This window comes from Thamnophis elegans, chromosome 11 (assembly GCF_009769535.1).
Source record: "Thamnophis elegans isolate rThaEle1 chromosome 11, rThaEle1.pri, whole genome shotgun sequence".
Taxonomy (NCBI): Eukaryota; Metazoa; Chordata; class Lepidosauria; order Squamata; family Colubridae; genus Thamnophis; species Thamnophis elegans.
In genome coordinates this window covers 68,383,389-68,402,432 of record NC_045551.1, presented here as the reverse complement: position 1 = coordinate 68,402,432, position 19,044 = coordinate 68,383,389, and the positions used below count along the sequence as shown (strand labels likewise).

At 43.7% G+C, this 19,044-nt stretch overlaps 1 protein-coding gene across 2 annotated transcripts in view; it reads left to right on the top strand.

Annotated features, from left to right (window-relative positions):
* The first annotated feature begins 8,262 nt into the window (after positions 1–8,262).
* Positions 8,263–19,044, top strand: part of VWA8 (von Willebrand factor A domain containing 8) — a 95,762-nt gene continuing 84,980 nt past the window's right edge. For both annotated transcript variants that reach the window (XM_032226380.1, XM_032226379.1), the window contains exons 1-2: positions 8,263–8,475; positions 11,584–11,661. In XM_032226380.1, the coding sequence (XP_032082271.1) occupies positions 8,331–8,475; positions 11,584–11,661 (223 nt within the window). In that variant the 5' untranslated portion in view covers positions 8,263–8,330. The remainder of the gene's footprint in view (positions 8,476–11,583; positions 11,662–19,044) is intronic.

The following is a 19,044-nucleotide window of genomic DNA, read 5'->3' as shown; positions in this document are numbered from 1 at the left end:
AAAAGGAGTGGGGTTTGCGAGGAGGAGGAGGAGGAGGAGGAGGAAGAAGAGGAAGAAGAGGAAGAAGAGGAGGAAGAAGAAGAAGAAGAAGAAGAAGAAGAAGAAGAAGAAGAAGAAGAAGAAGAAGAAGAAGACTTCATTTGGCCAAGTATGATTAGACACAGAAGGAATTTGTCTCCGTGTTTATGCTAGTTTATGTCACTGTTAATTCTTAATGCTAAGTTTTGTCAAAAGTGTGGCAAACTCTGTTGAGAGAAGGGGGCGGGCTATACTTCTACTTTGAAACCAAACCAGTTAAAGACAACTTTAAGCTGTGTAGGTGGAGGCTTGAAAATATATGAAGACAACATCACAAGGAGGTTGTCAGACCTGCGGCCATCTTTACATCTGGATCTTTGACCTGCCACACTTTCTATTATTCTGCTATGCATTTTCTATTGTGGGAAAACGGGAGGGGGAAATTGTACGGAGTTAGATGCTATGTAGCCATAACAACATTCTTTCTAGAAAGCCAAGGTCATCCTTTGTCTCTGCATCTCTGCACTTGCCTGGAACTGGATGGGTGGAAGCTGCCAGCATGGCAGTGGGAGATTGGACCATGGGATGGGCTTGTGGGTGTGGGGGAGAAAGATCTTGAACTTTCAGCTGGGTGGGGAAAACCGGGAAGCTTTCAGATTCGGGTTTTCCCAGATGCGCCAAAACGGCGCTCTTAATCAACTGGAACTTTGAGCAATCCTTTGCCTTGGACTCTGATTCACTTTTGGAGGCTATTTGGAACCCTGACAGAGGTGGGGTTTTTAAAGCAATAAACACAACCTTCATGGGCCGCATTTGCATCATTTGAAGAGGCGTTTAATCCCATAGCAATGTTTACACATTGTATCTCAATGTCAGATTAAACAGGAAAACTGGCTTGTTTTCCCGAACGGGAGATATTAAAACGCAATTATCGATGACATCGGAGTGGAAGGGAGATAAGACCAAAGTCAGGTGCTCAAAAGGGGAATATAAGTTGCCAAGGCATCTTGTTGCCTAGAAACTACAAGCAGAGAAAAAGGCCTCGTGGTTGAGGATAAGAAACACAGAAGACGCGGACTGTTTCCAGGATTTTGTAGCTACACACCAACACCACTGTGGGCATTTTGTGGCTATTCCCACCTTGCCAGATGTGCTCCTCTACAGAAAAATGGCCTCGTGGATGAGCTGTGTGGGCAATTCTAATTTAGGAATTCATTTTATCACACCAATCTTTCCTCCAAAGTAAGCCTGTCCGTCCGTCCATCCATCCATCGTCTGCTTGTCTATACCTAACATCTGTCTGTCTGTCGGTCTATCTGTCTATCTATCTATCATCCATCCATCTATCCACCCATCCTCTTTCCCATCTATCTATCCATATCTATCTATCTGTCTGTCTGTCTGTCGATCTATCTATCATCTATCTATCTATCTATCTATCTATCTATCTATCTATCTATCTATCTATCTATCGTCTGTCTGTATCTATACCTAACATCTGTTTGTCTGTCTGTCCATCCATCTATACCTAACATCTATCTGTCTGTCTATCTATACTTAACATCTGTCTGTCTGTCTGTCTGTCTATACTAACATGTTTGTCTGTGTATCCATCCATCTATCCACCCATCCTCTTTCCCATCTATCTATCTATCTATCTATCTATCTATCTATCTATCTATCTATCTATCTATCTATCTATCTATCTATCTATCTATCTACCTACCTACCTACCTACCTACCTACCTACCTACCTACCTACCTACCTACCTATCTATCATCTACAGTATATAAAGGGATGCTGGCTAAGAAACTGAGCTTGTTGATCAGAAGGTCGGCAGTTCGAATCCCTAGCACCACGTAACAGAGTGAGCTCCTGTTACTTCTCCCAGCTTCTCCCAACTTAGCAGTTCGAAAGCACATAAAAAATGCAAGTAGAAAAATAGAGGAGGAGGGACACAACACCACCCCTGTCCTGTCAACAACATGGTCCTTTCAGCAGTTCCACACTCATTTGCACCATTCAGATGACCCTGAGGACACCGATTAACCCCCAAGTGTCCTCAACGATGCTCTTAAAAGGATGCGAATGACTGGCCGTCTGCAAGGAGTATAAATCCTTCAAATTCCCCACTGTCCAGAGCTGGAGAAGCTTCTTGGATGAGGAGGGAAATGTCTTCCAGGAAGAACAAAGTCCAGGTACCTTCGGAGGGAAAAAGCATCCTTGGGTTTCGCACGCTGTGTTCCTCAAACAAACAAAAAAGGCCCACATCTGTTTGGAAGCTGCAGAGACTTTGATAGTTGCATTTGCCACACCGTTAAACAAAATTAGATCGTTGGAAGTCCAATGTTTTCCCCAACAACGGGAGAAATCTAGTTGGGGAAGGAATTGATGGTCGAACAGCAGAGACGGGGGGAAGAGAGCTGTAATCCATTACTGAGTAGATCTTTAATTTTGGAGGTTCCGCAACATCGTTCCGACTATAATTGGCTGTCATGCAACTTGGAGAAACTTTCAGACAATCCGGGATAATTTCCCTAATTGGAATGCTCGCTAACGAGAGGCTTGTAAAGGCGCAGAACGAGACATTAAGTCTAATGTCTCTCTTAACTGCAGTTTATTGTGAGAATAGTTAAAAGCTAGATATCCTTAAGTATGAAGCGCGGTGTGCCGAGTTGCACAACTACTCAATGGGAGTGCCCAAGCATGTGCAAAACGCCTTTTGCACCAAAGACCCAGACAGTTAACACAACCAGCTGCTCCTGGAATCACTTCTACAAAATAGTCTGTAGAGATTCTCCCTCCTCCAGGTCATGGCTGTCCCAAAGGTGGACATTTGGTTGTCCCAAATGGAAGGATTTATATTCCTTGCAGACACCTGGATATTTGCATCCTTTTAGAGCAGTGTTTCTCAACCTTAGCAACTTGAAGATGTCTGGACTTCAACTCCCAGAATTCCCCAGCCAGCATTCGCTGGCTGGGGAATTCTAGGAGTTGAACTCCGGACATCTTCAAGTTGCCAAGGTTGAGAAACACTGTTCTAGAGGGTCCTTGAGGCCACTGGGAGGTTTATCTGTGTCCTCATGTTCACCTGAGTGGTGCAAATGGTTCCTGTAGTCTGCAATTTATTTCCCTCTGGAAATCCATTCCTACTCCCAAAACCATTCCAAAGGTCTTCATCCCAAATTGTATAGCTAAAAGTCTACAAGAATACAACAATGCAAATGTTTTTTTAATACAAGGAAAAGAAGAATAATCATAGCCAAATGCCAGAATTTTAAAAAGTAAAGAAACAATTGGATAGAAAAAGCAGCCAAAACACTCAGGATTGATAGCAATAGCAGTTAGACTTATATACCGCTTCATAGGGCTTTCAGCCCTCTCTAAGCGGTTTACAGAGTCAGCATATTTGCCCCCAACAACAATCTGGCTCCTCATTTTACCCACCTCGGAAGGATGGAAGGCTGAGTCAACCCTGAGCCGGTGAGATTTGAACAGCTGAACTGCAGTCAGCTGAAGTAGCCTGCAGTGCTGCATTTAACCACTGCGCCACCTCGGCTCTGATAGAGGGGAAAACACTGACAAAAGTAAAAGGCATTTTCAGGCATTCATTCGCTGGTCAAAATTTCAAATGCTCAGACACCATTATTTGTTGTCTGGCAATGAAGAATTTTACTGATGATGTCTCAGTTACTGCAGGGAAATAATTACGTTTTGAAAAAAAAATCAAGGTGGAGAAGTTTTGACAGGTTCAGACATTTTAAAGGCGTGTGTGTGTGTGTGTGTGCTGTGTGCATGTGCACATATCCACTTCTTAGTCATCTTGATTCCCAGAAACAAACTGCAAAAGTCCTTGCAGGTTTTTGGCATTCACCTGCGACCTCAACTGAGTCCAAAATTTCTGCTGCTAAGCGAGACGATGGTTAAGCGAGTTTTGCTCCGTTTTACGAACTTCCCTTGCCACAGTGGTTACGTGAATCGAGGCGGTCGTTAAGTAAGTAAGTAACACGGCTGTTAAAGAGATCTGGTTTCATTGACTTTTCATCACTGCCACCGTCGTAAATACGAGTCAGTTGCCAAGCCTCCAAATTTTGACCATGCCACCGACGGGGATGCTGGAACGGTCAACCGGTCCTAGGTCACGTTTTTCAGGGCTGTTGTAACTTCAAACGGTCACTAAATGAGTGGGTTGTAAATCAAAGTCTCCCTGTGCAACACACTCTGCATCCTGCTAATCCAGTGACGTGCGGTGAAGCTTATGGCTGGTGAGGCAAAAAGAAAGCGGTTTTTGCTCCGCCTCCCCTCCGCAGCAGCTATGTCCGAAATAGAGGCGTCCCGCGCCCCGCAGCTATGTCCGACCCAGCTGCGGGGCGCCTCTCTGTCAAACAGAAGCGGTGGGGCGCTTTCTTTTGGCTTTTGCCTGCCCCACAGGGCAACCACTTCCACCTTGCAGGCATTGAAGCCGCAGGCCACCAGGAATACGTCCCGCCCGCAGCAGAAGAGCGCCGGTTCCTGCCCAGGCTGGAGCGAGAGCTGCCGAGGCGAAAGGCGAAGAGGGGTAGGGGTGTTCCAAGAGGCCCCCTCCCCTTTTTGCACTCCGCAAGCCAGGCCCGCAGCGGCAAGAGGCTCAGCTCCGCTTCTATCCCCCCCCCTCCGCTCCAGAGAAGCCGCTAATCCCATCGTGAAAACACAGCTAGTAAAAAAAAATTTAACAGATAAACACGCAGTTGCAAACTCCATTCTCGGGGGTTTTGTGACTCTGCTGTGCGCTTATTCAAGTCTGAATAAATTCCTGCGGCAGTCAGAAAATTATATGAATAGTAATTATTGTGTGCGTAGCTTCTACCTGAGCTAGCAGTTGTAAGAGAACGTACAGAACCGGGAGATCAATTGCTTAATAATGAAGGTACATTGTCTTCTTGCACTTGTTAAATTAGAATTCTGTCAGCCACCTCCCCAGGCACAATTAAGAAAGCGATACTCCTTCAGTTGCATTCAGCTTTATAACATTTTGCTATTATTGAAGGGAATAATAATAACGGCATTCTACCAAGTGACAAGTACAGGTGCGGGCTTCACACACCTTAAAACAAGCTGCAAAGTCATTCCTGAAGCCTCGACATCTCCGTTTTAACATTGCTCCAGCGATACAGGCAGTCCTCAACATACAACCCACAATCGAGCTCAACATTTCCATGGCTAAGCAAGACAGTGCTTAAGTGAGCTTTGCCCCATCTTAACGATCTTTCTTGCCAGTCGTCAAGCGAATCGCTGCATTGTTAAGTCGGTAACACACGGTTGTTAAGTAGCAATAGCAATAGCAGTTAGACTTGTATACCGCTTCATAGGGCTTTCAGCCCTCTCTAAGCGGTTTACAGAGTCAGCATATCGCCCCCAACAACAATCCGGGTCCTCATTTTACCCACCTCGGAAGGATGGAAGGCTGAGTCAACCCTGAGCCGGTGAGATTAGAACCGCTGAACTGCAGAACTGCAGTCAGCTGAAGTAGCCTGCAGTGCTGCATTTAACCACTGCGCCACCTCGACTCTAAGTGAATCCGGCTTCCCCCTTTGCTTGTCAGGAGGTCGCTAAACGGGATCATGTGACACTGCAACCGTCATAAGTACATGCCAGTTGCCAAGCTTCTGAATTCTGATCACATGACCATGGGGATGCTGCAACGGTGTGAAAAATGTCCATAAGTCACTTTTTTCAGTATTGCTGTATTTTTGAGCGGTCACTTAAATGAATGGTTGTAAGTCAAGAGCAACCCGTAGTTGTCAATGTAGTACTTTTCTACATTCTCGTGCTCCGTGTGACTTTTTAGCAGTTTCGTTTTTCTTGGGCACAATCATTTATGCCTTTATTTCTGTTCTGTTCGTCAGCCCATCACTGTCATTCTCAATATATATATGTATATATCTGAACGATGTCTTCCAGCATTGCTTCGCTTCAGTCTCATTCAAAATCATTTCATCGTTTTTATTTTCAGTTCCCTTCACCCGGGTGCTGGAGGCCTCGTTCGGCCCTCTTCGTCCACTTCCAAACCATTTTTAAAAAACGTCCGTCAAAATCACACTGCATTTTCTCTGCCGTTTTTCATCCTTGCTCTCTTCGACTATTTTTCTTTGTCATTCCTTGTTCAATATGCGCATGACTCAGTTTCTCTCACGCCTCATTTCCCCCCCTACAACTATTCACGATTTTTTCCCTCACCCACAGAATCTTCACACCTTTTATTCTACCAAACCTACCTTTTCATATTTCTCATTAGTGTAATGATCCTACATGCTTTTGTGGCACTGCATAATCTAATTTTTTTTCAAGCAGCTTTTACATCCTCTTTCCTTAACCATTTTCTATTTACTCTGTTGGGAGATTAAATTTTAAATTTTAAAAAGTTCCATTTCATAAAGGATATTCTCTTCCCATGATTGTTCTATGAATAGTCCTGCCTTAGGTGCTTTGGAAAATAAGCTGATCCCCTTCTTTGGGGCAGCCCCCCAAATACTGGAACACAGCTATCATGTCACCACTAGCCTTTTTCACTAGACCTACACAATTCCAGCAACCGTTCTTCATATGTTTTAGAAAATATGATTTTCTCTAATCATCTTTGTTGCTCTTCTCTGCACCCTTTCCAGAGTGCCCTTTGCACTCTGGAAAGGGTGCAGAGATGGGTGGATGAGTGCACTTTGCATTCATCCACCCATCCCTTCCGGAGGTTTACAAGGCAGATTCTCCCTCTGCTCCTTGGTGTAATGCCAAAGTTTGGCCATCTTGCAGGGAAGGCAGCCAAAGAATGAATTTCTTTTCCTTCCTTCTCTCTCTCAGCTTTCTATTTCGGTGGTGACCTTTCCCTTCTCTCTTTTGTGATTTTCTCTCTATTTTAAGGGTGACCCTTCCCCGCCTTCTCTCTTTTCTGATTCTCTCTTTCTTTCTCAGTTTCAGTGGTGAGCCTTACCCTCTTCTGTCCTTCTCTCTTTTGTGATTTTCTCTCTATTTCTGTCTTTCTGTCTCTCTCCCCCACCCCTGCCTGTCTCTCGTGATTTTCTCTCTATTTCAATGGTGATCCTTTCCTTCCTTCCTTCTTTCTTTTTCTTTCTTTCTTTCTGACTTTTCTTTCCTTCTGACTTTCTTCTGTAACTCCCTCTCTTTCTCAATGGTGAGCCTTCCTGCCCCCCTTTCTTTCTTTCTTTACTTTCTTTTTCTGACTTTTCTTTCCTTCTGACTTTCTTCTGTAACTTTCTGTTTCTCAGTGGTGACTCTTCTTTCCCTCTCTCCCCCTTTTTTTCTTTCTCTCTCTTTTGTTTTTTTCCTTTCTTTCTTCTTTTCATTCTTTCTTTTTCTGACTTTTCTTTCCTCCTGACTTTCTTCTGTAACTTTCTCCGTTTCTCAGTGGTGACTCTTCTTTCCCTCTCTCCCCCTTTCTTTCTTTCTTTCTATCTCTTTTTTGTTTTTTCCTTTTACTTCTTTTCATTCTTTCTTTTAATGACTTTTCTTTTCTTCTGACTGTAACTCTCTCTCCTTCTCAATGATGAGCCTTCCTCCCCCCCTTCTATCTTTCTTTTTCTGACTTTTCTTTCCTTCTGACTTTCTTCTGTAACTCTCTGTTTCTCAGTGGTGACTCTTCTTTCCCTCTCTCCCCCTTCCTTCCTTTCTATCTCTTTTCCCTTTCTTTCTTCTTTTCATTCTTTCTTTCAATGACTTTTCTTTCCTTCTGACTTTCTTCTGTAACTCCCTCTCTTTCTCAATGGTGAACCTTCCTTCCCTCCCCTTTCTTTCTTTCTTTCTTTCTTTCTTTCTTTTTCTGACTTTTCTTTCCTTCTGACTTTCTTCTGTAACTCTCTCTGTTTCTCAGTGGTGACTCTTCTTTCTCTCTCTCCCTTTCTTTCTTTCTTTCTTTCTTTCTATCTCTTTTTTGTTTTTTTTCCTTTTTCTTCTTTTCATTCTTTCTTTCAATGACTTTTCTTTTCTTCTGACTTTCTTCTGTAACCCCCTCTCTTTCTCAATGGTGAGCCTCCCTCCCTCTCCTCTCTCCCTTGTCTTTCTCTCTATTTCAGTGGCGACCCTTCCTTCTTTACCCCCTTCTCTCTATTCCCCTCACCCCAATCCCAGCTGGGTCCAAGCCGACCCTCTGGCTGGGAAAGAGCCAGCTGGGCTGGCGGGCTCTCCTTCCAGGGTTGAGCGTCTCCCCGGCAGAGCCCGGCCCGGCCCTCAAAAGCGTCGTCGGCGTTTCCGGGCGGAGGCGGTGCGTCGCCGGACCGCGTCCCCCAGGGCCCCCTTCCTCGTCCTCCTCCTCCGGCAGGCCATGCAGGCCCGGGTGGTGTCCCTGGGCAGGGCGGGCGGCGGCGGGGGTCCCTGCGTGGGCTCATCGGCTGCCCGCAGGGTCCGCCTCCTCCTGCAGCAGGTGGCCGGGCTGCGGGGCGGACTCCGGGCCTTGCACGGCGGACAAGGTGAGGCGGGCGACCGGGCAGCGGAGGAGGAGGAGGACGGGGGGGGGGGGTGCAGAGACCCCGCAGGGCGTGGAGAGCCTGGGGGGGGGGGGTTGGCTGTCTCGGGGGAGATGGAAATGGGGGGAGGGGGCTTCTGGGGGGGGAGGAAGGGGATGGTCTGCGATGGGGGGCTCGGAGAAAGGCTGGGGGGCGAGCCTCCCTCCCTCCCTTCTCTCTCTCCTTCCTTCTTTCCTTCCTTCTTTATTTCCTCCCTCTCTGGCTTTCTTTTGACTTTCTCAGTCCTGGTTCTTTCTTTCTTTCTTTTTTTCTTCCTTTTCTTTCTTTTCTTTTTCTTTCTTTTCTTTCTTTTCTTTTCTTTCTTTCTTTTTCTTTCTTTTCTTTCTTTCTTTTTCTTTCTTTTTTTTTTCTTTTCTTTCTTTTCTGGCTTTCTTTTATAACTTCATCTCTCTCAACGATGACATTTCTTCCTTCCTTTCTTTTCTTTCCGACTTTCTGACTTTCTTTTTTTCTTTCTTTTCTTTCCTTCTTTCTGACTTTCTCCTGTAACTTTCTCTCAACTGTGACCTTTCTTTTTCTTTCTTTTCTTTTCTTTTCTTTTCTTTTCATTCCTTTTTTCTGTCTTTCTTCTGTAACTTTCTCTCTCAATGGTGACCTTTCTTTCTTTTCTTTCTGACTTTCTTTTTCTTTCTTTCTTTTCATTCTTTCTTTCTGACTTTCTTCTGTAACTTTCTCTCTTTCAACAGTGACCTTTCTTTCTTACTTTCTTTTCTGACTTTCTTTTGTAACTTTCTCTCTCTCAGTGATGACCCTTCCTTCTTCCATTTTTTTTCTTCCTTTCTGATTTTTCTTTCTGACTTTCTTCTGTAACTTTCTCTCTCTCAATGGTGACCATTCTTTCTTTTTCTGATTTTTCATTCTTTCTGACTTTGTTCTGTAAATTTCTCTTTCTTTCATTGGTGGCCCTTCCTTCCTCCCTCTTCCCCCCCCCTCCTCCTCTCTTTCTTTCTGACTTTTTGTTCTTTCTTTCTGACTTCCTTCTGTGACTTTTTCTCTCTCTCACTGGTGATCCTCTCTTCCCCCAGTTGATAGCAGATATAGAGATGGAGAGATGGAGCATGAAAACTTCGAAGGTGGAGAACTATGTGCAGCTATTGGCCGTTGTGTGAACCAAAACTAGAAACATGACCTTAGGTGCCCCTTTGTGTGAAGAGGGCCAGTGTTCTGCCGAGGTGGTGCAGTGGTTAAATGCAGCACTGCAGGCTACTTCAGCTGACTGCAGTTCTGCAGTTCGGCTGTTCAAATCTCACCGGCTCAGGGTTGACTCAGCCTTCCATCCTTCCGAGGTGGGTAAAATGAGGACCCGGATTGTTGTTGGGGACAATATGCTGACTCTGTAAACCGCTTAGAGAGGGCTGAAAGCCCTATGAAGCGCTATATAAGTCTAACTGCTATTGCTATTGCTATTCTCGGGACAGGTGGGGAAACAGAGAAAGAAAGCTACAGTTGCCTTCTTAAGAAGAAACTAGCACAGGGAGAAAAAAAAAACATCTTATGCTTCTCACACTGAATTGATCCCATGATGAAACACAAATGACACAACACAGGCTGGGGCGTGCACCACGCGTAGGCTGAAATGCGGTTCTCCAACTGTGGGTTTGTGGTGACATGCCCACATGTCACAACAACTTTTGACATGCAGCATTCTTTTCCTCCTCCTGCTATACCCTGTTCTAAATTAGCAGTTGTACACTTACTTTAATCTTTCATTATTGTCAGTCACATGCTTTCTGAAAATGGCCCCACTTCACAAAGAGCCTCTTCGTGGCTTTCTGGGTGCCTGGGTCTCCACAGGGGGAGCGCAGAAGTGAGGATACCATGGCCTTCTTCCCTTCCATGTTTTTGCTACCTGCATTGGGTCATTTCTCCATCGCTTCAGGGTCAAACTACTTATGAAAAGCCAAGGACCACAGAAAAGAGGCACAGAATATAAAATAGGCCAGACTAACTTGTCTACATAATTGGAACTCAAATTTTCCTGAACAATTTTCTAAAACTACAGTCAGAATCAGAAGAGCTGGAAGAGACCTCGGAAGTCTCCCAATCAAACCCCTTACTCAAGTAGAAGACCCTCTACCATTTCACACAAGTGGTTGTCCAGTCTCTTCTTAAAAACCTCCAGTGTTGGAGCAACCACAATTTCTGGTGGTTAATTGCACTAATTAATTGCACTGATTAATTGTCTTCATTGTTAGGAAGTTTCTCCTTAATTCCAACTTGCTTCTCTCCTTAATTACTTTTTTGTCTGGCCTTCGGGTGCTTTGGAGAATAGGTTGACCCCCTCTTCTTTGTGGCAGCCCCTCAAATATTGAAATACTGCTATCATGTCACTATCATGCCCTTCTTTTCTCCAAACTCAAATCCTGCAACCCTTCTTCATCTGTTTTAGTCTCCAGTCCTTTAATCATCTTAGTTGCATTTTTTCAGTCTCAACATCTTTTTTGCAACGTGGTGATCAAAACTGCATGTAGTATGTTTGGAATTAACATTCCCACATGGCATACAAATATAATGTAGGTAATCCTCGACTTACAACCATTCACTTAGTGGCCATTCAAAGTTACAATGGTTTGAAGTGACTTAGGACTCGTTTTTCACACAATAACCGTTGCAGCATTATGTGGTCACATAATGAAGATTCAGATGCTTGGCAACTGGCATGTACTTATGACGGTTGCAATGTTCCACAGTCACGTGATCTTCTTTTGCAACCTTCTGATGAACGAAGTCAAGGGGGGGAAGCCAGATTCACTTAACAACTAGGTTTCTCACTTATCGACCACAGTGATTCACTGAACGACTGTGGCACGAAAGATTGTCAGATGGGGGAAAAACTCACTTAACAAATGTCTTACTTAACAACAGAAATGTCAGGCTCAATTGAATCAAGGACTACCTGTACCTGTTATCCAGTTTGTGGATAAATACCTTTTTTATTTTATTTTTTAAACAGAAAAGATAACTTGTTCTTGTAGGACATGTTAAGTGGCTAGCAGAGTATTTGTGCCTATAGGTGAGCAATGATAAACAACTATTTTTTCTCCTTTTCAGGTGATACCGTTACTATTGGAGATGTGTCCTACAAAATCAGAAAGCCCAAAAATCCAGAACTGGTCCCTGTGAACTACAGTAAGAAACAGCATGCTCTTAAAATGAATATCAAAGTAAAAGTCTAGTCCAGTGATTCTCGATCCGTGGTCTGCAAAACCTCTGGGGGGACTGTGATGATATCACAGCAGTGGTGGGATTCAGCCAGTTCGCACCTGTTCGGGGGAACCAGTTGGTAACTTTCTAAGAAGTTCGGAGAACCGGTTATTGGAAGAAATCTTCTTTTGGTTTTTTTCCGCTTCACAGGGCTAATCCTGTAAGGAAGGCAGGAAGGAAACATTCTGGTGTTGTTTCTAGCCTCATCTTTATTGCCCTGCTTACAGAAACTGCCTCTCCAGTTAACCCTTATTACCATTGTAACAACTAAGGCGAAGCGCCCATCGACCCTGAGTGACATTGACTTGGCCACACCCACATGATCCCATGACCACCGAGCCCCGCCTACCCAGCTGGTCATTAGGGCAGAGAACTGGTTGGTAAATTATTTGAAACCCACCACTGCATCACAGGTTGTGTGCGAAGGCTTGAAAAAAATGTTGATTTTAAATCTTGAGTTAAATCTTGGGAATCCGTGGCTACAAACAGTGTCCGTGGTGAAGAAAAGGGTCGAGAATCACTGGTCCAGCTAAATACATTTTATTGCAGAAACATAGTACGGAAAATATCAAAGAGTTTCAGAAATGTTGCTCCACCATAAATAAAATCGACCAAACAATATTCCGCTGGACACCAAACTCCAGTTTAACGTAAGCAGCATTTCAGTCTTCTAAAATGTCATGCAGAAAAATATACAGCTAGTCCTCGACTTACGACCTCAATTGAGCCCAAAATACCTGTTGTTGAACGAGACGTTTGTTAAGGGAGTTTTGCCCTGTCTTACGACCTTTCTTGCCACCGTGGTAAAGCGAATCATTGCAGTTTAAAAGCTTTCCTCCCCCCCCCTGACTTTGCTGGTTAGAAGGTTGCAAAATTTGACCACACGACCCCCTGGGACACTGAAACCGTCATGAGTACATGACAGTTGCCAAGCCTCTGAATTTTGATCACGTGACCATGATTGTTGTAAGTGTGAAAAATGTTCGTAAGTCGCTTTTTTCAGTGCCGTTGCAACTTTCAACTGTCATTAAATGAACTGTCGTAATCAAGGACTTCTGTTCTTAATGCATTTGGACTCCAACAAAACCCTCTTAATTGTTTAATTCATACCATAGCTACAGTTAAAATGAGTTTTGTAACCTCCTTTCAAGTGACCTATCCTTTTGAATAGATATAATAATTAATACTTTTAACAATCCCATCGAATTAAAGTGGGCAATTACATTAGTTACAGTGCGTTGCATTTTTTTAAAAAAAAAAACCCTCATTTACTCACATGTCACTCTTCTTTTTAAATGTGACAGTTTAAATAAGAATTTCCTCGTAATCTCTATAAACCAGATTACAGAGATTAGCAATTCCTTTAATGCAGACGTTGGCTCACAAAATGTAGTTCACTATTGGCTAAAGGAAGCTTTTAAGGTTTTCATTCTGTAGAGCACTCCCAACAAAATAAACACTGTCGAAGAATTATTTGTTTTCCTGGCTCCGGTTGCCAAATTTTTCAGTACTCTATATAGAATAAGATTTTAGAGGCAGATTTTGATTGATTGATTATGTGCTATCAAATTGTTTTCAGTTCCCAACGATCACATAGATATATTTCCTGCGTGACAGTTTAGAGGGAGGGCATTCACACAAAGCACCCATTTAGCAAAATTACTACTTTCAAAAGCCGAGGTGGCGCAGTGGTTAAATGCAGCACTGCAGGCTACTTCAGCTGACTGCAGTTCTGCAGTTCGGCTGTTCAAATCTCACCGGCTCAAGGTTGACTCAGCCTTCCATCCTTCCGAGGTGGGTAAAATGAGGACCCGGATTGTTGTTGGGGGCAATATGCTGACTCTGTAAACCGCTTAGAGAGGGCTGAAAGCCCTATGAAGCGGTATATAAGTCTAACTGCTATTGCTATAAAACAATTAAACTTGTTTGCGTTTGTTCCACCAATTTATGCATAATGATAAAAATGGATTAGCTTGAATCTGATACCATTAGTGGAACTTGAAGACAGATATACAGTACCATTTAAACCATTTTGGATGTTCATGCTTGTAGTTCAGGAATCTTAAAAATATTAATATCTATTTCTACGTTTATAATGCAATATAATATCGGAGAGAGAAAAATGAAGTGCTTTTTGTTTTAAATGCTCGATGTTTAAATATCAGAGTTTTTAAAATCAAGCCTGATGGTAATGATTTTAACAACAACAACAAAACCCACGATTTTACTGTGGGAACTTGGGAAGTTTGTGTCAATTTTAGGTGTTAGTTTTAAATAGCTTGTGTTTATTTAATGTAAGACTCAGTTACATTAAATGTATCTTATATAATTCCAATTTGATTTTAGTTTTAGATTTTGCTTTGCTGAACTCTGCAAATAAAAGCAAGGAGAATCATTGTTATGAGTTTTCTTTAAATGATTTTTTTTTTTTAAAAGATTGCTGAGGAGGGGAGGGGAGGAGGGCTGTTGAAATGAAAAAAGGATAAATATATAGAAGAACAGCTGAAAGAGGAAATATTTTTATTGGTGCTTTAACTGCATCAGTGAATTCTATAAATAAATTCAGCTAAATATTTGTGAACTTAAGCGGTGCCCATAAGCCGTTCTGTGAGACGCAAAGAAAGGATTAAAATTCTAGACTAAATATTAGGTAAATGAAGATAAGTAAGAGGTCGTAAATGCATTTGGGGGTTTAACAAGCTATCCCCTTAAATCCTTGGAGTATTCTTGTTTTCAGAATAGCATTTGCGTTATTTATGTTCTGTTCTTCATGGAATATTGTTTTGAGTTGAGTTTCTATTTTAAGCATTTCTTAAGTTTGATCCAATTTCTTTCCTTCAAACTGTAGCTAAAATAGAAAGAGCTGAACTTAACTAATTTACTACCAGCGTTCGGCTATATTGCAAAAAAATAAATAAAAAGAAATTGGTATTGGGGTTGTAACACTTTAGCAATTTAAAAACGTACTGGATTAAGACTTGAGAGTTATAAGATAACTTTACGTGGGCACAATGGCGCAAATTAAAAATGAGATTCTGTAGCCTGCTCTCCAAAGTGCACACAGACTTAACACACATGTAGATATGCTCCGTACATACCGGTACATACCACGATGGCACAGTGGTTGGAGTGCAGTACTGCAGGCTACTTCTGCTGATCACCGGCTGCCAGCAGTTTTGGCAGTTGGAATCTCACCAGGCTCAAGGTTGACTCATGCAAGGAAAAAACAGCGTGGAAGAAGAATAGTGTTGTAGAACAGGGGGCAACTTGGGAGAAAGGCCACAGGTGGACGATGAATGGCGTCTCCCAGAGGAAATAAAAGAGGAGCGGAAGGGGAGTGGAGTTTGCAGGAGACTATTACCGTATTTTTCGGAGTATAAGACGCACCTTTTTTCCTCTAAAAAGAGGCTGAAAATCTGGCTGCGTCTTATACACCGAATACAGCATTTTTTGCCTCGTGAAGCCCCGCTCCTTCACCAAAATGGTCGTGCAGAGCCTTATGGAAGTTTTCAGAGAGCTGCTGTGGGCTGGGAAGGGCAGAAATGAGCAAAAAATGGCCTGTTTTTTTGCTCAATTTTGTCCTGCCAGCCCCCAGGAGCATTCTAAAAGCCTCCATAAGACTATGCATGCAATTTTCTTGACAAAATGGCCTGTTTTCATAAAAAACGGGCCGTTTTTTTTGCTCGTTTTTGCCTCCCCAACCCCAGGAGCACTCTGCAAGCCATCCCAAGGCTATTCATGCCTCTCTTTTTAAAAAAAACAAAACAAAAACGGGCCCGTTTTCACGAAAAACAGGCCGTTTTATGGAGGTTTGCACGGTGCAAAAAAATTTTTTTTTCCTTTCAGAAAGCTGTTTAGTTAGAGGGATTGATGAGAATTACATTGGTCAAGTGCTGTGCCAGCAGAAACAAAGTTTTAGGTGCTACAGGTTGTCAGCGATTTCCTTCTCCAGCACATGGATAAATACACCTGGAAACACCTACCTACCTGTCTCTGTCTCTGTCTGTCTGTCTGTCTGTCTCTCTCTCTCTCTCTCTCTCTATCCCCCCCCCATCTACCTACACTATATTGCCAGGTATTCGCTCACCTGCCTTTACTCGCTTATGAACTTATATTGGCTCCCAATAGATGTTCAGGTGCAATTCAAGTTTCCTGGTTATTGCCTTTAAAGCTTTAGATACCATGGAACTGAGCTACTTGCAGGATTCCCTGCTCCCCACAACCTCTGCCTGCCCCATGCATTCCCATATGGACGTGCCTCATGCTCCGGATCTCTGCTGACTGATGTCTAATGGATGTTGTTACAAATTCCCTACCCAAAACTCATATTAATACAGGACAGATAAAATGAAAACCAGTCTGATAAAATCCAGACCAACTATAATTAGCACAAAGAATAAGGAAAAAAAGTCATTAATTTGGAGAAGTCACGTTATAACTGATATGCATTTGTAGGATAATAAAAATGAGTGAAGCATGGAGTAGACTAAGGAGATATCTAGCTACATTATGGGCACTAATGCAGCGTCAGTGACTCAACAATGAATCCGAAGGGGGGGAAAAACACTAACAGCAATTCAGTCGGGAAGACATAATCACAGGTTAAATACTGTGAGTTCATATGCGAGTAAAGGCAGGTGAACGAATACTTTGAGCAATATAGTGTATATTCCTACCTACCTACTCTCTCTCTCTCCCCCTACCTATCTACTGTATTTCTCTCTCTCTCTCTCTCTCTCTCCCTCTACCTACCTATCTACACTCTCTCTCCCTACCTACCTACTGTATTTCTCTCTCTCTCTCTCCCTCTACCTACCTACCTATCTACACTCTCTCCCTACCTACCTACTGTATTTCTCTCTCTCTCTCTCTCTCTCTCTCTCTCTCTCTCTCTCTCTCTCTCTCCCTCTCCCTCTACCTACCTACCTACCTACACTCTCTCTCCCTACCTACCTACTGTATTTCTCTCTCTCTCTCTCTCTTTCTCTCTCTCCCTCTACCTACCTACCTATCTACACTCTCTCTCCCTACCTACCTACTGTATTTCTCTCTCTCTCTCTCTCCCTCTACCTACCTACCTACACTCTCTCTCCCTACCTACCTACTGTATTTCTCTCTCTCTCTCTCCCTCTACCTACCTACCTACCTACACTCTCTCTCCCTACCTACCTACTGTATTTCTCTCTCTCTCTCCCTCTACCTACCTACCTATCTACACTCTCTCCCTACCTACCTACTGTATTTCTCTCTCTCTCTCTCCCTCTACCTACCTACCTATCTACACTCTCTCTCCCTACCTACCTACTGTATTTCTCTCTCTCTCTCTCTCTCCCTCTACCTACCTACCTATCTACACTCTCTCTCCCTACCTACCTACTGTATTTCTCTCTCTCTCTCTCTCTCCCTCTACCTACCTACCTATCTACACTCTCTCTCCCTACCTACCTACTGTATTTCTCTCTCTCTCTCTCTCTTTCTCTCTCTCCCTCTACCTACCTACCTATCTACACTCTCTCTCCCTACCTACCTACTGTATTTCTCTCTCTCTCTCCCTCTACCTACCTACCTATCTACACTCTCTCCCTACCTACCTACTGTATTTCTCTCTCTCTCTCTCCCTCTACCTACCTACCTATCTACACTCTCTCTCCCTACCTACCTACTGTATTTCTCTCTCTCTCTCTCCCTCTACCTACCTACCTATCTACACTCTCTCTCCCTACCTACCTACTGTATTTCTCTCTCTCTCTCTCCCTCTACCTACCTACCTATCTACACTCTCTCTCCCTACCTACCTACTGTATTTCTCTCTCTCTCTCTCTCTCCCTCTACCTACCTACCTATCTACACTCTCTCTCCCTACCTGCCTACTGTATTTCTCTCTCTCTCTCTCTCTCCCTCTACCTACCTACCTATCTACACTCTCTCTCCCTACCTACCTACTGTATTTCTCTCTCTCTCTCTCCCTCTACCTACCTACCTACCTACACTCTCTCTCCCTACCTACCTACTGTATTTCTCTCTCTCTCTCCCTCTACCTACCTATCTACACTCTCTCTCCCTACCTACCTACTGTATTTCTCTCTCTCTCTCCCTCTACCTACCTACCTATCTACACTCTCTCCCTACCTACCTACTGTATTTCTCTCTCTCTCTCTCCCTCTACCTACCTACCTATCTACACTCTCTCTCCCTACCTACCTACTGTATTTCTCTCTCTCTCTCTCCCTCTACCTACCTACCTATCTACACTCTCTCTCCCTACCTACCTACTGTATTTCTCTCTCTCTCTCTCCCTCTACCTACCTACCTACCTACACTCTCTCTCCCTACCTACCTACTGTATTTCTCTCTCTCTCTCTCTCTCTTTCTCTCTCTCCCTCTACCTACCTACCTATCTACACTCTCTCTCCCTACCTACCTACTGTATTTCTCTCTCTCTCTCTCTCTCCCTCTACCTACCTACCTATCTACACTCTCTCCCTACCTACCTACTGTATTTCTCTCTCTCTCTCTCTCTCTCTCTCTCTCTCTCTCCCTCTCCCTCTACCTACCTACCTACCTACACTCTCTCTCCCTACCTACCTACTGTATTTCTCTCTCTCTCTCTCTCTTTCTCTCTCTCCCTCTACCTACCTACCTATCTACACTCTCTCTCCCTACCTACCTACTGTATTTCTCTCTCTCTCTCTCTCTCCCTCTACCTACCTACCTATCTACACTCTCTCTCCCTACCTACCTACTGTATTTCTCTCTCTCTCTCTCCCTCTACCTACCTACCTATCTACACTCTCTCCCTACCTACCTACTGTATTTCTCTCTCTCTCTCTCTCTCTCTCTCTCTCTCTCTCTCTCCCTCTCCCTCTCCCTCTCCCTCTACCTACCTACCTATCTACACTCTCTCTCCCTACCTACCTACTGTATTTCTCTCTCTCTCTCTCTCTCTCTCTCTCTCCCTCTCCCTCTCCCTCTCCCTCTACCTACCTACCTATCTACACTCTCTCTCCCTACCTACCTACTGTATTTCTCTCTCTCTCTCTCTCTTTCTCTCTCTCCCTCTACCTACCTACCTACCTACACTCTCTCCCTACCTACCTACTGTATTTCTCTCTCTCTCTCTCTCTTTCTCTCTCTCCCTCTACCTACCTACCTATCTACACTCTCTCTCCCTACCTACCTACTGTATTTCTCTCTATTTCTCTTTCTCTCTCTCCCTTTACCTACCTACCTAACTACTCTATCTCCCTCCCTACGTACCTACTGTATTTCTCTCTCTCTCCCTCTCTCTCCCTCTCTATCTACCTACCT